Below are 19,709 nucleotides of genomic sequence, written 5' to 3' on the forward strand. Positions count from 1 at the left end.
GCTCACATCCTATACACGCGTGTGTGCAACTATTCGTGCGTGATGGATGTCTTCGTAGTATAAACAAAGAGTCAAATGCGCTCTGTCATTTTGGATTCTCGCAGTAGAACCAGGGGTGACGTGGTGAGTGAAGAGTGCCTGCAGAGTGAAAACGCCTTAACTTTTGTGCTTATGCAACCCGGACATCCGTGGGGCTCGAATAGTTGCATCTAGGCGTTGTACTGAACTCTGCTTGAAGTTCGTTGCTTGGCTTGTTTCGCCCACACCTCAATTCAATCGCAGCGTCGCCCGTTGCGCCGATGAAGTAAACTATTACGAATTCTCATCGTAGCATTGTCAATTGTTCGAAAAATGCTTTAATTTTCTAAATGTAGTCAGACGTTGCCAATCTAAAACGTGGGCTGCGGCCCTGCAATTCCTGACCTAAAGTTACTTCAAGACAAATGTTTTGATTGCGTATCCTAACGTATTTGTTTTCGAGTTAATGAGAGGTCCAGTCAGAAATATAATTCACCCACGGTCAGTTCAGAATCCGGTGAGGTAGGACCCAAAGCATGTAGAAAAAATGTTATTACGTCAAATCTACGTTTGCGCGTTTGGAATTTTACCCATAAAGTTCTAAGGATTATTTTTCAGCTGTAACATTTTCACTCGGAAATTACATATATTTTTTGCCCTTAATACCCTTACTTCCTTAATTATGTTGCCAGTAGTAAAGGCAGAGGGGCTACGGGAAAGAATGTGAGACGATAAAATTTACGCTTGCGGGAATTCCAAAATTCCCTGATTCAGACAACGGGATCCCTTTATTTTTCTTCACGACACACCACTGCCCCGAAACGCTTCGCGCCTAAGGCGTTATGCGTTACTATAATGATTTTCTAGAGTATGCTATGATATGATTTTGAAAAGCATGATGGAACGACTGCCTGCCACGCTGGGCGGAAGATAACAACCGCGGAGTGTCAAATAAAAACAAACCGCAAATTCGGCACACGGCACTAGCAAGGCTTTTTCAAGGACCTCGAATACTACGGCTCACAACAGAAGAAAGTGGTGCCTCCACCGCGCGCCGTCAGGGTTGAAATGAATGGTGACCCCCCTCCACTCGGCCCGCCAGCTCTCCCTCCAAGCCAAAGCCTTTTTTCCAGACTTGCCGGCCAATCCTATCACGCTATCAGTTGATGTCTTACCTTCGTCCGAGAAGGGGCATGAAGTTTTACGCTTTCTTCCCATAAATCTCCGATAACTCTTTATCTCGTGCGAATGTTTCCGATTGTCTCGTTCTAGTGATCGGTGCAGTTTTTTCCCCCGGGCCAAGTTTTTAATACTTTTATTCAATGACATGAAATTTTAGTGCAGTTTAATTGTTTCCCACCTTCCTGATGAGAGGGTACTGAGTGTTTGTTACGCCAATGCTTCTTCCTCTCAACGATGTATTGCTGCATGATGCCGTCAGTCCCGCTAAACGTAAGATTTTTCACTTTCAGTGACTTTGTTATCGTTTGATTTGCACGTTGATGTATTACATGCACGGTAAAATTACGAATCCACGTACTTCGATTACGATGCGCTAACATGAATAGAAATGAAAATCTCTCGCAGAAAAACTCTACATTGTAATATGAAATTTTTAGAGAATATTTTTGAAAGGATGGCGAAAGATTACACAAAATTTTGTGTAAGAACGTTATCAGGCCGTCTTTGAAATTGAAAAGTCTGCAATGTTGTAAGCTGAGATACGTGCTTCCGTGATTTTACGATTGATACATTTCCTCTTGATCTTTCTTTAGCTGTATCTCATGGTTACGAAACTTTTAAGGACTTAACTTTGTTCTCACTACCTTTATGCTACTGACATACTACATGTTTAACCACGCTGCAGGACAATGTTTAAGCGTCCCGAACTAATAAAAGTAAATTATAGGTAATTGGTTCAAATATATCCATGTTATTATCATATTTATTTTTTAAAAAAAATCAGAAAAATGAAAAATCGTATGTGTTTTCTGAGACTTTTATTGATAGTAATGTCATTGTACTACTCTTTAAAGAAAAGAAAAAAAGAAAAGGCATCTCTAGATTGTCTGTGTTTTTTTCTATTAAGATTGTCTGTGTTTTTTTCTATTACTTGCCGAAATTTGTGTGTGTTTTTTTATGGTGTGAGATGATGATGTGTAAAATTTAAAAGGTTCAAGTGCCCACAGAGGCTCGAAGGGCTTCGGGGGGTTGGAACGCGAAGAGGTCGGGGGGCGTACTCCCTGGTATATTTAAATTCTAAACAAAAGTAGATTAGATATACTTTGTAATTAATTGTCATCGAAACTGCGGTAATAATAGAGTCCCTTCGCTAAAAACTCGTAGAACCTGATCTTTTAAGTAATACTTACAGACTTGTTTAAAAAACTTAATTCGTTCACTCTGTCCCCCACCAGTGACTTTATACTAACAATGATAGTATATAAAACTACTTACCTCTGTCTGTGACGTTGCAGATTTTCTATCACATTTTCTTTCATCAAGGTGCTTCGATGGTTGCCATTTTTTGTATCATTGCGACGTGCGATACATCGCATCAATTCGTTCCATAATTTCAGCTACTTGTCATTTTTTCGAATTTTGAAATCGTACTTCTGTTGTCATGAGACTAAAGAATTCATGCACCAAACTTGACAAAAAAATTCAACGTAATAAAGGCAGGGTTTTTTTAGAGGAAAAATATAGCATTCGATACTGATATCGAAACTGCACTCGAATGCGATATTTTTCCTCTAAAAAAACCCTGCCTTTTATTACTTTGAATTTCTTTGTCATATTTGGTACATGAATTCTTTAGTCTCATGACAACAGAGGTGCGATCTCAAAAATTTGAGAAAAAAAATGACAAGTACTTAGCTGAAATTATGGAACGAATTGATGCGATATATCGCACGTCACTCTGACACGAAAAATGGCAACCGTCGAATCACCTTCAGTAACTACTGAAAATCAGCTTTGCGCAAAATTAAACGCGATTTTTCTTCGCCCTTTTGAGAAAATTATTTGATTTCGTTCCAAAAAGTATCGGTACACTTACTCAAAAATCAAAGTGGCGAAATGTTGAAAAATGCACCGCAAACGAACTATCTTTTCTTTTAGTTTCATTGTTAATGCATAATTATTACACTGTGCTTTTTTCGTCCTATACGAGCCTCCTAGGTGTTTAAAGAACCGCTCATGAAATACGTAACACTGTAGGAGGAAAGGAGGACGAACACCATTTTCTTTTTATGTACAAAGAATAGGAACCTGATTCTTAAAATCGTTACGAAGGGGTGGGGGTCAAAAATCCCTCTTACAGAGTTACGTGCTTTATGAATGGTCCCTTATTTCGCATTCTGAAGTTATCTAATTGTCTTCAAAATGATTTCCTTGTATACTTTTCTGATATCGATGACTAAAGTCGAAAAATGTCTTTCTCCGAATTTCGACGTTGAAAATATTCGCTCTTGTTTCATCTAAGAATATAAGCCCTCAGTTTTTTTGCCAAATACCTGTGAATTTTCCTCATGCACTCTTTACATTCAAAGAAAATTTCAACGGAATATTTTGGATGATTTCTATTTAAAAGGGTAAAAAAATGAAAAATTAACAAAATCTTAAACGTTCCAATGGAGACATGCATTCTTTGGCTGCAGCCATTTATTCTCGTCGGTGTCGTATACTCGCAGCTCTCACAAATCTTACGGTATATAGCTCAAGCTAAAAATCTAGTCTCAACAAAGTCACCACACAAATGTGTAGCACTGAAATTTTAGGTTGCCACTTTCTCGGCGTGATATTTTTTTCTTCTTTTTCTTTTTCAATGGTCAGTTTTAAAATGAATATTCCTGGAAAAAATGCCCCACTTATTTTGTGCTTAATGCGAAAGTAACGTCGATTTTTTATGTATAAACTATTGAAAATTCTTTGTTATTCCAAATGAATCGCACGAAAATCCATGCCTGATTGGAATTTTGGGTACGAAAGGCATGCATCACCTCTAGCAAGGAGGAAATTTTCATCCTCCCGACAAGTTCAAAAACAGAGAATTTTCAACCTTTAGTTTGCGCACAGAGTTTCAAATGACTTTTCTAAATTCCACTCTACCATAATTCACGCACTGGATTTTAAATATCTCGGGAGCCTCCCAGATAGCTCTTTTACGGAATTTATTCAACTCCTCTTTTCATATAAAACAAAACGTCAGATATGCAAGGCATGTAGGTATACTCTAACCCTTTTATTTTGAATTGGAACAGTTAATTTGCACGTTTCTCTAGAAAACATGGAGAATTGCGTGTCAAGCTTTAACCTATTTCAGTAGACCAATTGAATTACCGACCCCCCTTCCAAGAAAAAGCCACTTTTTGTATTTATTTCATATGTAGGATATAACAACGGTCAAAAATTTGAATTTGTGTTTTCCAAAGTTATATTCTTGTTAGGTACTGGATGCATAGAAACGCCCTGTAATCAGCTGCCAGTAATGTAAGGAGCATTAGACCAAATGGGTGCACGTGTCATTTTTTCCTGCATTCCAATGAGACCTGTTGTTTTGCTGTATCCGTTATTTTTCGCGCTTAGTGAGGATGTTATCTACCTCAGACAGGCACAGCAGCACTATCAGGAAAAAAACAGCTTCCTTTTTGGTTATCAAAGATTCTACTTGAGGACCGCTGTGTCCTGTCATCAGGTTGACGAGTAACGTGATGGATCTTGCATAAAAACCAGTGCACTTTTCCTAGTTGCTGCGAGTTGCGGGCTTTGGCGCGCCATTGGACCAACGCTGCCAGCTGGCCCCCGCGCGGCCAAAATGCGCTTTGGAAAAGCCAAAACTTGGGAATTGGAATGTTTGTAATCTACTGTTGAGGATATTCTGAAATGAACGTGGGAAAAAGAAATTTCATAAGTGTCGCATCATATTTGCCAAATTGACGTGAAAAACTCTATTTTCAAAGACTTTATTATTCGTGTCTCCGACACTTCTGAAACTTTGCGCTTTACGGGCGAAGTTTCAATCTGGCCAAAGTATGTACGCGGACTTTTGAGAGACTCTGATTTTTACGATATAAGTCAAAGTAGAAAAAATAGCGACTTTTTTCAGTTCTAAATATTTTAGGGATACGGTAAACCTTTCGGAGACCATGCATACCTCCTACTTCCCCCGCTAAGTATCCGAACAGGCCATGCACTCAAGACCACACTTTTGTTAAAAGTTCGGAGGCCTTGCAATTAAAGTACATCTATGACATAAAACAACGGTACAGCTATCGGCTCATTCGGGTCATATTAATTTTCGAGTTGGGGAAGAGGTGTGCTCTTCAAACAGTATTGAAGGGCTTGGAAGACAAGACGCGTAAGTGCAGTTTCTGCTATTTCGAGAAATACGTGTTTCTTTCAAAATTACATGGATCCTTATGGTAGAAAGAAAGTTCAAACTAACTTTTTGATACTTAAATATTGGAATTTGGGAGCAAATTTCTCACAGATCATGTATCAAGACTAATTTTACTTGAAATCATTAATACCTCAATTTTTTCAAAAACTGCACTTATGCCCCTTGTCTTCCAAGCCCCTCAATTCCTCTTCTTTTAGTGAAATCAGCACATCTGTATTGTTGTTGCTGAGAATTCAGATGAATAATCAATTTTTTCATCCCAAAATTTGTGTACGAACTCTCGTAGAACCCCCTGTAGTATCTACAGAGCGCTTGTAGAAAAATTGATTCTAACGAAAATTCAGCAAATAAGCAACAGTCACCCGGGAGCGCTACCAAAGGAGACGAGTGAGAAGAGGGGAAGAGTAATTTTAATTGAAAGTATCTTTGAATAATTAAATATATGTAATTGACATGAAATTTTTACAGAAGTCAAACAGTTTTTGTGCTCTTTATGAAATGGGTTTAAATAACTTTTAATTATTCACGCACGTAATGAATGCAGTTTACTAACTTCTTTGGCAACGCTTTTGAAGTTGTTTGTCGCAAGTCTCATCTGTATCGTATCTCCACTATCTTACCATGGTTGTTTTGATTTTTTCATTTTTCCGGCAGATGAATTCAGAAGTCTACACGTGGCAGTCTTGCCCGTGAAAACAACATACCTGAGATGTTAACATTTTCACTGACACCCATGGCCTGTAGCCTGATTGTTGAAACTTTGTATTTGTCTATTGGACACGACAAAACCAAGGTGTAATGGAGCTATGCGATTGGTCGGTCGCTTGGGCCGCGGTCGCGGGTCCCGCTTTCTCATTGGACCTATAAATTCTGGCTCATCTGAAAAAACACTTACGTGCATAGAGGAAACTAATGGCACATACGTTGTTATTAAACCGGGCTAGAATTTATAGTTCCAAATTGCAAAATTTAGCTCAACTGATTGTCTGTCACTGAGGGGTACCTCTAGCCAGTCGATTTATCGGTCCGAACAAGGCACGAGAGGGCGGAATCCACAATTGCAACCCCTTCAACCGACCAATCGCATATTTCCATCACACCTTAGTCTTGTCATGTCCAATAGACAAATACTAAAAATTCAACAATCAGGCTGCGAGCCTCTGGGTACTTCATTTTCGGATACAGTTATAAGCGCGACATGACTTAATGCATATCTCCATTGCATCCTTTACAAAATTTTCGGTCATGTTTATTTTTTTTCAAAAGCAACTAACCAAAATAAGTTACTGAATTTCTTTAAATTGAGGCACTGGATGCGAAAAGAGCACTTCTCGATTGCAGTGTTTCAGAATCTCTTTTGCTAATTAATCCATTGGAGAGGAATATAATGGGTGATTTTGCCAGAATTCTTTCCATAGAAAATTGTAGAATCATAAGGAATATTTCAGTGAAATTTTTAGTGAAATGGATGCATTCACTTTCCTTACAATGAATGAAATATTAGAGGAGACTCTTAAACACTGCAACCGAGAAGTGCCCTTTTCGCATCCAGTGCCTCAATTTTGAGTGAGTAAAAAAATTCACAAAAATGTTAAGAATGCCTGTTTCTTGGTTCCCTTTACAAAAATAGAATACGAGCGGAGGTACGCATTTTCGACTTTGATATTATGGATTTGGCTAAGCGGCCAAAAAACGGGGTAATTTTTCTCTGCTATTATTCAGCCTCTCTCCCTCAAAAAAAAGGGGAAAGAACATATGACGGGACCCGTGAAGACGCAGGAATAAACAAATATGCTGGCACGTATAATAGTTCGATTGGATTGCAACGACTGTCAGTGTATGAAAACTGGTGACGTGAACTGAACTGTATGACGCGACGGATAATCGCCTTCATTTTTCGCCGATACAGTATCACGACACTCGCGGTTGCATAGTTGTATCACGCCCCGCAGTTACGGGAATATACTTTTACACTTTGAGTTGTAGAATCGTATATTTATAATATCGTGACTGAAAACGTGTACGATTGAAAGTTTTTATCGTATTATTATGAATTGTCTGTACATGTACAGCGATTGTCGGGGCTGTAAATATATACGCTCCAGTTCCACACGGTGGCTCAAAGCCGAGCCGTGCGTAGCAAGAGAGATCGTTGAACTTAGAGATAGCTGCCATAAATGTTACACCTTTCTGAAAATGGTGAACAGTAAAACGTATGAAAAAACGTTTCTATAGAATGAGAGCATTTCTCTGAATGAAATTGATACGATTGTACATACGATAACATTCCTAAACTTTTCATTTTTTAAATCAAATTTTCATTGAGACAGAAAATGCATACTAAAACAGAACTGCAAGCCCTTAGGAGCACCGAAAGAACTTCTTAACTAGCAATGTATTGCCCTTCGATAGTGTAGTGGTCGCGCAATCATAATATGTCTTTCACGGTTGATTATATTTAGCCTCGCATTCACTTTCAACCTTACAAAGTTAGCTCCGCACTTTTACTTTTGGTACACAATCATTATCATACACTCCTTTCAAGTGAGCGAAGATAACTCAATTAATTTTCGAAATAATCAGCGCTTATCTTGCTTCATTCTCAGAAATGCATCTTTTAAAGTCCATTTTGTAGTTTCGAAAACATGATAAAATCGCGTTGCTGAGTTTTTTGTTCTTTTTCATTAGATATCTGTCGCTTTTTGGTTGCCTCTATTTACTCCTTTCACCTCCTCCCCCTGTCATGATTCTCGTGATTGACCATTGCGTGTCACTTTCTATTTTGTTAGCTCTATTTTACGTTGCACGATTCAAATGCACATCGCATCTCAACGATCTTGCGTGAAGCAGTGCGTCTTGAAAGCTTCGTTTGAATTCCTTAATATTTTTCTAATCAAATGCTTGCATTTGCCTCGATGAATAGCAGTGGCGTGGCGTGCTTTGCGATATATCGATTGATCTGCCATTGAAACCTACGGAAAAAGATCGATAAACAGGGTGTTTGCAACGAACACCTTAATAATCGATTCTTTTCCATAGCTTCTAATATGAAAATATCGATAATTGATCATTCACGCCTCGTCGCTAATGAATATAAGGTCTAAGGACAGAGTTAGTGAAAGCGTGGGAACATCTGCCATACCTTAATAGGGCTTGCGCGGTTTTCCTTTGATTTTCATGCATTGGGAAAATTCAAACAATTCAAATTGGGAAACATCAGCAATACGCATCGATTTCAGTTTTTAGCAATGCAGATCTAGACCCCTCCTTTCCAGTGGAACATTTCGCATTATATGGACCGCATTTTGCTGAAAGCACTAAAACTCATACTTAAAAGCGCCTAACTGTATACGAAAACTAATTAAACATATGCTGTTTCTAAAATGAGTTAGAAATCGTATAGTTCCTGATTGCAAATGTAGTTCATATGTATTACAACGTGAGCTGCATGTTTCAATAAAGAACTACAATTGCCGGTCCAAACGTACGGAGAAAAAAACTTCGTGCATGGGACCCGAAGTTAAGGTCATATGGACCTCTGAAGTTTTCTGATCACGCATCCGATAACTTGAGGTCGAGCTGCCGAAGTTCGGGTCAGACATCTGAAGCACTTCGGTACGTACCGGAGTACTTCAGATGTATGACCCGAACCCTTCGGTATATATCGAAGCACTTAGATTTCTGACCTGAACTTCAGCAGCTGGACCTCAAGTTTTTAGATACGTATTCCTAAAACTTCAGAGATCCGTAAGACCTCAACTTCGGGCCCCACGCAGGAAGTTTTTTTTCCCCGTGCGTTTCTATCATCTATATCTAAAACAAATTATCTACCTAGGGAAACTAATGGAACATTGATTGGTTCTATAATGAGCCAGAATATGTAGTTCCTGATTGACCTCCCAACATCTCTACTTCCATGCGTAATTTTGGCCCTTTTTTGTCTGTTACAGAAGGAGTCCCTCAAACTCGAGGAAATCAACCAGAACGATTCGGGGATCTCGCCGAGCTACTGCAGCGGTGACAGTCGCGGCAGCGCCCAGTCGCCGGCCTCCTCGGCCGAAGATTGCGGGATCTCCACCCGGTCACCGCCGCCGCTCCTGAGCATCAAGGACCAGAAACCTCTCTCCTTGGACCTTAGCGCCCCCAAATCGCCGCAACCCGCCGTTGCCTTGTCGCAGTCCCAGATCAACCTCATCCGCAGCCTCACCTTCGCAGCGCGATCAGCATCTGCAGGCGCCAACAGAGACCCATCACGAGACTCACCTCGTAGCACACACAACGAATCACCTCAAGAGAATTCGTCCAGAGCCACCCCGGATAGAACCTTACACGGCACTTCGTTCGAAGCGGCATCGAATGGGACTTCACATGGCACTTCGTTCGAAGCGTCGCGTGGCACTACGTTCGAGGGAACCTCCTACAGCAGCTCCTTCGGTGGAGGCTCTGCGTTCGGAGCCCTGAGCGGAGGCACTCCGCAAGGCGCCACCTTCGGCGCTTCGAACGGAGGCAGCGCTTCACCGGTGGCTTTCCAAGTTGAGAGAGCGCCGTTGGGTTCGCCGCGGTTGAACGCCCACGATTCGAGTCGGTCCATGTCGCCGGCCAGCTCTGTGGATTCGGAGTCGTACCAAGATCGGGAGCATCCTCTGCAGCAGTTGGCCCTGGTCGTCAAGCGAAATGATATGCTCATGCCCGCCCCGCCGGAGACAGCCGAGACCAACTCTTCTGATAAGACGTTGATACACTGTCCACTTTGCAATTACACAACAAATTCAAGGTAAACGCGATTTTCAGTATTAACATCTATTATTGTGCTTACCACTGGAAAAAAAACGCATTGGATCTAGAGTCCAGGCTCTTGAAAACATTGACAAGAAAAAGGACTCTTGATTCAATCGGATTTTTGCTTAAATCAAGAACTAAGCCTCTTAATTTGAGCGGATTTCCATTTGATTTAAGCTTAAATCTGATTGAATCAAGAGTCCTTTTTCTTGTCAATGTTTTCAAGAGTCTGGACTCTTCATCCAATGTGTTTTTTTTCCCCCAGTGTAAGGTCAAATGAGGGGCTCGGAGGACAATGCGCATAAGTGCAATTTTTGCTATTTCGAGAAATACGTGTTTGAAGTTTCGAAATTACATAGATCCTTATGGCGGACAGATAGCTCAAACTGACTTTTTGATGCTTAAATATTGGAATTTGGGGGCAAATTTTTCACAGAATATTTATTAAGACTAGTGTACTTAAAATTAATAATATCTCAATTTTTTTAAAAAACTACACTTATGCGCCTTGTCCTCCAGACTTCTCAAATATGGGTCTCACAGCGTGGAAAAGATTTGAAATTACCATTCTAAGCTTCGAAGGGTATATATTGCATCGTTTTGCAAAAATAACATTAAAACGTTCCCGAAACTGACTCTCTTACGAGAACATTTTAATTTTGAGAGCGATAGTAAGTTTTATGATGTTGTCGCCAGCCCCAGACAGACTACCATTTAAGCTTTTTCTCATCACTAAAAATACTAGGTAACTAGGTATGGTTTTACATTTTAATCCAATTTTCTGCAGACTATGAGAGAGCGTTCTCATCAGGAACTGAAATTGATTCCTGTTTGACCCAAATTCATTTTTCGCCATGATACAGTCATGCTGAAATCTTTTAGTTTCCTCCTGAAAGCGCATTATTTCTGACACCATGACAACTTTAAAGCTTTTGAAAACAGTTTCAAGTAGCTGGAAAGATTTTGTTACTCGCTGAACTTACGCGGAAATGTGGCAAGCGTAGGTCAATCTTTGAGTATACGACTATTGCATCGCGAGGGAGCTGATTTTGCCTATCCAACGGATTGAAGGCGAACCACAGTATATGGCCTGGAGCTCTCATTTCGACCGGTTGGGCAGGAAAAGGTCCCATTCGTCGATTGCAAAATTGTTTTGCGTGCAGCTTTGATGTATCTCGATTGCGTTGTTTCAAAATTTTCGCCTGTACATTATTATTTTAAGAGAATTTTATCAGACATTGGTATACGAACTTCGCAGAGAATATTCTCGAGAGATCATAGAGAAATTACTCGGAACTCGCGATTAAAATGACGAATAAGCCTTCAAAAAGGTAACATGCAACTGGTAGTCAACAAAATAGCTAACCGAGATACGTGGTTATGTAGTTCGATTATTTTCATATAGTTTTTATTTGCTGTTGTTTTAGTAGGTGCGTCTGCTTATACCATTGTACTATTGCACCAAATTTGTTTCAGTCACTGTTCCCTTGGTTTTCATACAAAAGTAATGACGCTTGTCATGTTTCACTTTTCATTGCAGATCCACATTTAACGCACATCTTCACGCACACGAAGGCCAAAAATGTTGCTATATCTGTGAGCTAATGACTGAGTCCGTAGAGGAGTTGCGGCAACACTACCAAAGCGTTCATGACGTCAACGTTTCAGCGGACTTCCTGAACCACAGCTCGGGTGGAGAAGAGGAGCAAGGAATTACAGTTCCAAAGCTTAATTCTCAAGGTATAATTAAATATTAAAATTTAATTTAAGTCTACATTACTTCTCTTTGGTTTTTCGGGTAGTGTAAAACGGATTTGAGGCGTTTAAAACGAGAGGCATCTTAAGGCGTGAGAGATGAGGTGAGAATTTTTTTGAAGGGAGGGTGAGTGGTAAGGGAAACGCCGATTATCTCGTCTTCAAACATCGAAACCCTAGAAAAAGAAAGATATAATGTTTGGCCCACATTTTATATCCAAAACGCGTCCCTTGACAATGGAATTTATTCTGTTACCTAAAAAGTTCAACTTAGAAAAGTTCGCAGTGCTAAAAGCTATCTATCACGTTTTATGAATAGGCATATGACCCAACTCTTGACGTATTCAACGAGTTTATAAACTAAGCACTTTATTAGTATTTTTTACTAATTTATGAGACTCAACTACGAAAGCACGACTCTGCACGGAAGATGAAGGCTAATAGTGATAGAGCCTGATAGGTATCAGAATGTCTGGCTACGCATTCTCCCCGGAAACTCCAACAGCCAGTAATAGAAGTCTGGCACTGGCGACTAGATTTCTGGAGCATTTACCAGACGCACGGTCAGCACTACCGAAAATCTGGCATTAGATCTCCTGATGAGTACGTATCGTCAGACCATAAATTAGCTTTTGCCAGGCTGTGTGACACACAAAACTGATAATATTCTCCGTAGTTTTACTTAAGTTACTTAGGTTACTTAAGTTTTACTTTGTATACTTAGGTTACTTAAGTTTTACGGACAAGTTACTGAAGTTTGACTTAGTCTACTTAGGTTACTTAAGTTTTACTTAGCCTACTTAAGTTACTTAAGTTTTACTTAGTCTACTTAAGTTACTCAAGTTTTACGTAGTTTACTTGAGTTATACTCAGTTTACTTACGCATTCTTTACTTTTTGGGTGTTCTAGGCAAGGTGAAGAAGCATCGGTGCAAGCAATGCGGTATCGTCTGCGTGACGAAACTGGAATTCTGGGAGCACTGTCGCGGGCACATCAAGCAGGAGCGACTCCTGACCTGCCCCAAGTGCCCGTTCGTGACCGAGTACAAGCACCACCTCGAGTACCACCTGCGCAACCACTTCGGCTCGAAGCCCTTCAAGTGCACGCAGTGCTCCTACTCGTGCGTCAACAAGTCCATGCTCAACTCCCACCTCAAGTCCCACTCGAACGTCTACCAGTTCCGCTGCAACGACTGCAGCTACGCCACCAAGTACTGCCACAGCCTCAAGCTCCACCTCCGCAAGTACAAGCACGCGCCGGCCATGGTCCTCAACCCGGACGGCTCCCCGAACCCCCTCCCCATCGTGGACGTCTACGGGACCCGCCGTGGACCCAAGCAGAGACCAAAGAAACACGAGAGTCCAAAGAAGATCCAAACGACGCAGTATTCAAACCAAACGGCGTTCCCCAATCAAACGCCCCCCTCGAATCAGATGACCTACTCCAGTCCAGCGTTCCCCACCCAACCCAAGTTCCTGTCGACCCAGACACAGTTCCCACCGAGTCAGTTCCTTTCCGTTCCGCCGTCAGTTCCGACGATCCTCACGCCCAACTCCTACTCCCCCACCCGATCGACCCTGTCACCCGCCCCTCTCTCGCCGGTCCAACCGCGGCTCGCTAGTCAAACCCTGTCCCCTAGTCAGAGGCAATCCCCTAATCCACCCCTCTCGTCCCCGCAGACGTCACCCACCCAATTCCCGAACCCTGCGTTCCCGAGTCAACCCTACTCCATGTTCCCTGCGAACTACGGGCTCTACCCTCCGTTCTACCCGCTCGTGCCCAACTTTCCACTCTCGTCGCTCCCGCTTCTTCAGCTGGACATTCCGGCGCTTCTGGAGGAGGCCAAGCGGTCTACGGAGACGCTGAATAAGCTCAAGGAGTTGCTCCAGTCGAACAACAACAACAGTCAGTACATCTCCAAAGCGGTCGCACAGCAGATCATCGACGAGGCGAGTTGTCCCTCGACACCAGCGAGTGACGTCAACTCGGCTCCGTTGGACTTGAGTAAATCATCGGGCAATGATGGTAATACGAGTGCGTCTGCAGGCTCAAATCGACGCAAAGGCAAGGCTGTAAAGAGGGTGCCGGTGCACTCCATGTATTACGATGACAGCGATGGTGAAAGGTCTCCGGTTAAGTTCAGCCCGCCCGGCATGCTGCCCGGTGCACAAAAGATTTACTGAGCCTCTGTATTCCTCAAGTCAGTGTAAGTGTTTTTCAATTTTTGATTGTGTGAAAAGAAAAGCAAACTATAGGAAATATTCGCATTAACAAACGATGGGAGATAGAAATTGGTTGAGTAAGTAAAATTTTAAAAATCGATGCAGCTACGTGGATGCCTTTGAGCAATAATGATCATTACACCATTGTAAACTCTCGAACTTTGCTTCCATATTTTATTTTCCGTAAGAAAAACTTATAACGTATTAACGGTCCAAGTTTTTTGAAATCTCTCTTTCCCTATGAACATTATTCTCAAAAATTGACCAATGATGTTGCGTGGTTTTGCTATGGAAAGTAAAATATCGAACAAAGCACCGAATCGATTCAACTTAGTCAATTCAATTTTTTTTACAGTTTTTAGTGGGTACTTAAAGTGAGAGCCGAGTGTTGATCATACGAAAGTAGAGAGCTCGTGACTTAATTTTCAAGTGATCAGCACTCCAGTTAGTCCATTCGTGAAATTTCATTCGAATTTTACGCATTGTCCGATGTCAATCTCTTTGGCTGCCCGTTTTCAGGTCTCTCAAGTTTAAAATATACGAGTGGACGTCCTAATACCAAATAATATTATTTTTTATGCCCATCTGTGTAACTGCGTTCAAGTAATGTCTGAATCATAAGTAACTCAATATATTCTCTCACAGCCTATTTTCTATCTCCTTCATTTTTCCGGAATCATACACCTTGAAACTTGTTTCAGATTTTTGACGTAATCGCTCCGTCAGAGTAAAAGATCAGTCTAGATCTATCTTGTTTAAGTTTGATTCGTTTATTACACATCTGTAACCAGAATTGCATCATTCATTTCTCTTCCATTTATCTCACAAGTTTGCATACCTATCAGTAGAACCCAGAAATTCTCTCACTGATCAAAAATATTTCTGCTTGTCAGTTGTTTTGAACTTGTAGCTGGAGATAATTTAATTATAAGAGCGTTTTCTGAAAATCTTAGCTCCTTTTAAATCCTGGTTAATTCCTTCGTGTATTAACTGAAAATTCTCTTTGATTATCATTCCAAATAACTATTTATCCTAAGTTTGCTTTTCTCTCTTTTTTGGGGGTTCGAAACAATTACGGGTTTATCTATAAGACTGCCAAATTGCGCTGAAAAATTCTTTAATTCAGTTTAGTATTGGCTCCACTATAACTCTTAATTTCAATTACTTAACTAAATCTTCTTAAAATGACATCTAAAATTCGCACATTATTAACGAAAGCTTCATTGGGGGGAAGTTTCTAAAGAAGCATGGGAAGATAGGTTTGACACTCGCAAAAGTAATTTCAACTTTAATTGACAATTCATAAAAAAGAATAGGTGCACATTCAAAACGATGAATTTATAAATGGGATATTGTCGGCTTAATGCATTAGAAATTTAACGATCACGTGCGAATGGTTATTGGGTATAAGTGTGTCATCCATAATACAATTGTCAAGAGCTTATATTTTTAGGACTTATCGCCTTTTGAGCAGTTTTTTTCACGAAGCGCTGCCAGTTCTCGTCATAAATTGTTCTTAAGACAATATTGTCAGGTTAAGCAAGTCAGATGCCCAAACCTGTTCCGAGGTCTGGTATGGTCAACTGATGATTCTATAATGGACCACTAGACAAGGTACGAATTTCAGCATTCTGATACATGTTTCGTGAGTAAAAATTCACGTTGAAAACGATGCGCACAACAGAAATTACCGCAACAAACTCTTTACGAAGATATTTAATGATTCTTGATGCGCGAATTCAAACCACCCGCTCATGAAAACTCAATGCTCTACGTGATTCACATCGCGCGCTAAACGTTATCATGACAGTCTCTGCGACATAAAAATCAGGCAACCTCAATCTTGACGCCTTAGCTCAGCTGTAGCAAATTTCTAATAGTTTGAACAAAACATGGTGGGAAATGAACATACTCGATTGAGAAGCTTGTTGAAACCGTTGTAGTGCGCGATTTGACTCACGTAGAGCTTTGAGTTTCTTGTGAGCGGGCAGTTCAAATTCCTCGTAACCAATGTGAAATAAAAACGTTGATATCTTTGTTAGGAGTTGGTTTCAGTAATTTTCGTTGCGCGAGCCGTGTTCTACGTGAAATTCTGGTTAAGACACATGTATTAGATTGCTTAAATTCGTACCTTGTCTAGTGGTCCATTCACCGGGCGTCAAAGCAAAGTTTTGTATAGAAACATGAGGGCTTGAGATAATGTTAGCGTTGGCGTCATGGGATTTACTGTTAGTTTTTTGCGCCGTTTTGGCGTGATGACTAGAGAAACTACCAAAACGACTCTTTAATAGATGTGTGTGCTTTCGAGGAGGGAAACCCCAAATTCACCAGTGGTCATTAAACACTCACCTTTGCCAAGGTAACACTGCAATTAAGCAACAGCTAATCAATACTCGACGATATACAAGGGAGTAGTTCTCTGGTAATTTTGCTGCTTGCAAGTCACACAAAACCCTTAAATCATTACTTTCCTAAAATGGACTCTTGAGAGATCGAAATTCTTATTCACCCCTTCTTGATTTTGTACGTGTGCTTTCAATTTTCATGGGCCCTTCAAGTAAAAAAATCTCGACGTTGTCCCTTTTGTCCTCGATTGTGTCGCATCTATTGGAGAGGCGTAAAATATCATGAAAGACCTGTGAATTTTTTTTATTGTTAGCTTTAGGCAGATTTTTTTGCCCGAAGTATGGTTTCCTGACAACTCTGACAATGAGAGAAAACGCAATTATTCTAGCGCTGAGTGCGAGAAGGGCATTTCTTAGTTTCTGCGATTCGGAATCTCCGCCGACATTTCTTGTAATTTAAAGAGAGCAAACGCCTATCTTATTTTGAAACGTGTACTGAATATTCTTTATGAGTTTACAATTGTTCGAACAAAAATTCCAGAAAAACCAAAATTGGTTTCCTCCGTAAAATTTAATTTAGCAGCGAGGACTCTGCAGCAACGCAACCTAGAAATGTCATTTCAGCATCCAGCCCCTCTATTCTCTTTTCACCATAAAATAATGACTCGTTTTTGAGGAATCATTGAACGAATGTAAATGGTTGAAACTTTGTACGTCATTTTCTCAAAAAAGTATAGTTCCTAAATGGATTTCTTTGAGACCTGACCAGTAGTTTCTTTGCAACCCTATCTATAGATTTTTCGGAAATATAAATCAAGATGTCAACATTTTCATCGCATTGTTCATGTTTTAAACCCAAGCGCACGTGTTTGTAAGGACTTCAATTGAGACATGCATTGATTAAAACATCTTCGTGAGATAGTCCTCTCTAGTTTGACGTCCTACAATAATTGTCGTTAGAGAATATTTTCAGTGGCGTGGCGCGAATTGCGATGTATCGATTGTTGCCGTTTAAACCTATGGTAAAGAATCGATTATTAAGGTGTTCGCTGCGAACACCCTGTTTATCGATCCTTTTCCATAGGTTTAAATGGCATAACAATCGATAAATCGCAATTCACGCTACGCCACTGAATACTTTGATGTCACACTCGCAACGCCAAAAGGCGAAAGTCCGTCGTCTGATTTTTAAGGTATCTCAGGCGTTATGCCCACGAAAGTGTTAATCGAGAAGATATACCCGTTAAAGATAAGATATGAATTCACTATTTCACTATTTTAATATTTTTAATTCCTCTCCAAAATACAACGCTGCGAGCACGTATCGTCCTTGGACTTTATTGGTTTGATCTCAAAGTGCGCGAGCAATCACGTCCTGTATAGCTAATCTTTGAAACCGATTTTTGAAAATCATTTTGATACATTGTCACCGGCTTGATACCTGGTTTATTGAAAAATCGTTGAGACTGAGAGGATAAGTAATCTTTTTGACGATAATTCTGATAAAACCTAACACTCCTGAAACTGAAAATCATATTTATACCTACTTCAGTGAAACAGTGACTATCGCATTCCTCGATGCTGATTAAAAATAAATATGACATTAAATGAAAAAGCTCAAGTAAAGTAAAACGGATAAATTAAGTGCAAAATTTTGTCGAGGATATTAATTAAATGTCTGTGCTCTCTGAATAATTATGTAGGATTGGATCAAAAATATTAATATGATGCTAAAGCATAGAGTAAATCGATGTATGTCGCTGTCACTCATTACTCGTCACTTCTGAATTTTTTCTCTCATTTTTTTACATTTGTTTAGACTGTCAACCATTCACTGTTAGCGTAACTTTTTTCTCCTTTTCGTTTCTCTATGTTAGTAATTTTTTCACTTCATTTTTTTTCTCAAGACTGAACAACTCATAGTCTGATTTTTATTATTTTTTACTTCTCGGTTTATTTTTAGTTCCAACTTAGTGTTAATAAGTTGTCCTTATCTTCATTTCCTTTCCAGAAATTGTTCTCTTTTCCTTTTCATCTTTAGTCTAAGCACCTTTTATTTTGTTTATCTTAATATTCCTAATTTGAGACTTGAACTTTTTGGAATGAGTTTGACCTCCAGAGTAAATCAAGCAGGGATTTTTATGGAATTTATTTTCATATTCAAGGGAGATTTTCTTAAAAAAAAAATTGCATGGTAAAAATATCGTTAAGTGAGATATAAGTGAAAGCCTAAGCATTAGACTTCCTAAAAGAGAAGGTTTCCATCAACCAGGCACGCGTAAAAAATTTTGTGTGAGTAATTAAAACCCATTTATTTTTATTTTCTTCTCATATTTTAGCTGTCTAGGAGGAATTCGAAATTACTTTAAAATCGGTGTTAAGATGTTATTATAGCAGCCGATTACAAAACTGATCTTACTCCAACATCTTGTTGCATCGCGCATCGCATTTAAATTATTCCAAACTTATTCTAGTTTCAATATAATTTTCCAAATATCTGTAGTGATAAGTAAATAATTTTATAGGTAGTATTAGCTACTCAGATAGAGTTGTAAAACTTAATTATTTATTAAAAATACATTTTTATGAGACAAAAAAAATCCAAGATTTGATGTGTTGAAATTAATAAAAACTTACTGATTCTTTTCTAAAGGCCCACTCTGACGAAAGGGTCCAATGACATAATTACATTCTGTAGTTTTCTGTTGAATATTTTCCAACCATAGCTTTAATTTTCTATTATTTTAAAATCAAACGTTTCAGAGGCATGCATTCAAAATTTTCTTTCTCTCTCTGTCGATTACAGTCATATATCATGCACCCCATAAAAAGAAATGGGTGAGGAATTGTAAAATCGCTAATAGAAAATCACGTGTCATTAAATTCTTTTCCTTCATTATTACAGAAATTTGCTATGTAAGATTGATATCAGGGTTTCTTAAAATTTGTTGAAGTGATATAACACGTAAAATTAAGTAGTGTTTGCGCGCTTTAAGGCGTAAATATTGAAGTAGTTCTTTTGTTCTTCTAAATCTTCAAATACTTGGGAAAGAATTCCCACCTCATCCACTCGACCAATTATTTCTGTGTTTTATAATGTTTCAAATGTGGATCCTTCTTGAAGGCAGGACATTCAGATTTTTAGTTCTCCTCTGCTTATTTTTGTAAGTATATCTTTGAGAGAATTTA

The 19,709-nt window shown here is 39.6% G+C and overlaps 1 protein-coding gene across 1 annotated transcript; it reads left to right on the forward strand.

Moving 5' to 3' along the window:
• Window positions 1–1,078: 1,078 nt before the first annotated feature.
• Window positions 1,079–19,523, forward strand: LOC109030594 (uncharacterized). The gene is made up of 4 exons (XM_019041638.2): window positions 1,079–1,470; window positions 9,370–10,193; window positions 11,739–11,938; window positions 12,863–19,523. The coding sequence occupies exons 1-4, from the start codon at window positions 1,435–1,437 to the stop codon at window positions 14,134–14,136; spliced, it is 2,334 nt and encodes a 777-aa protein (XP_018897183.2). The 5' UTR covers window positions 1,079–1,434; the 3' UTR covers window positions 14,137–19,523.
• Window positions 19,524–19,709: the final 186 nt, after the last annotated feature.

The sequence above is a fragment of the Bemisia tabaci genome, chromosome 3 (genome assembly GCF_918797505.1).
Source record: "Bemisia tabaci chromosome 3, PGI_BMITA_v3".
Taxonomy (NCBI): Eukaryota; Metazoa; Arthropoda; class Insecta; order Hemiptera; family Aleyrodidae; genus Bemisia; species Bemisia tabaci.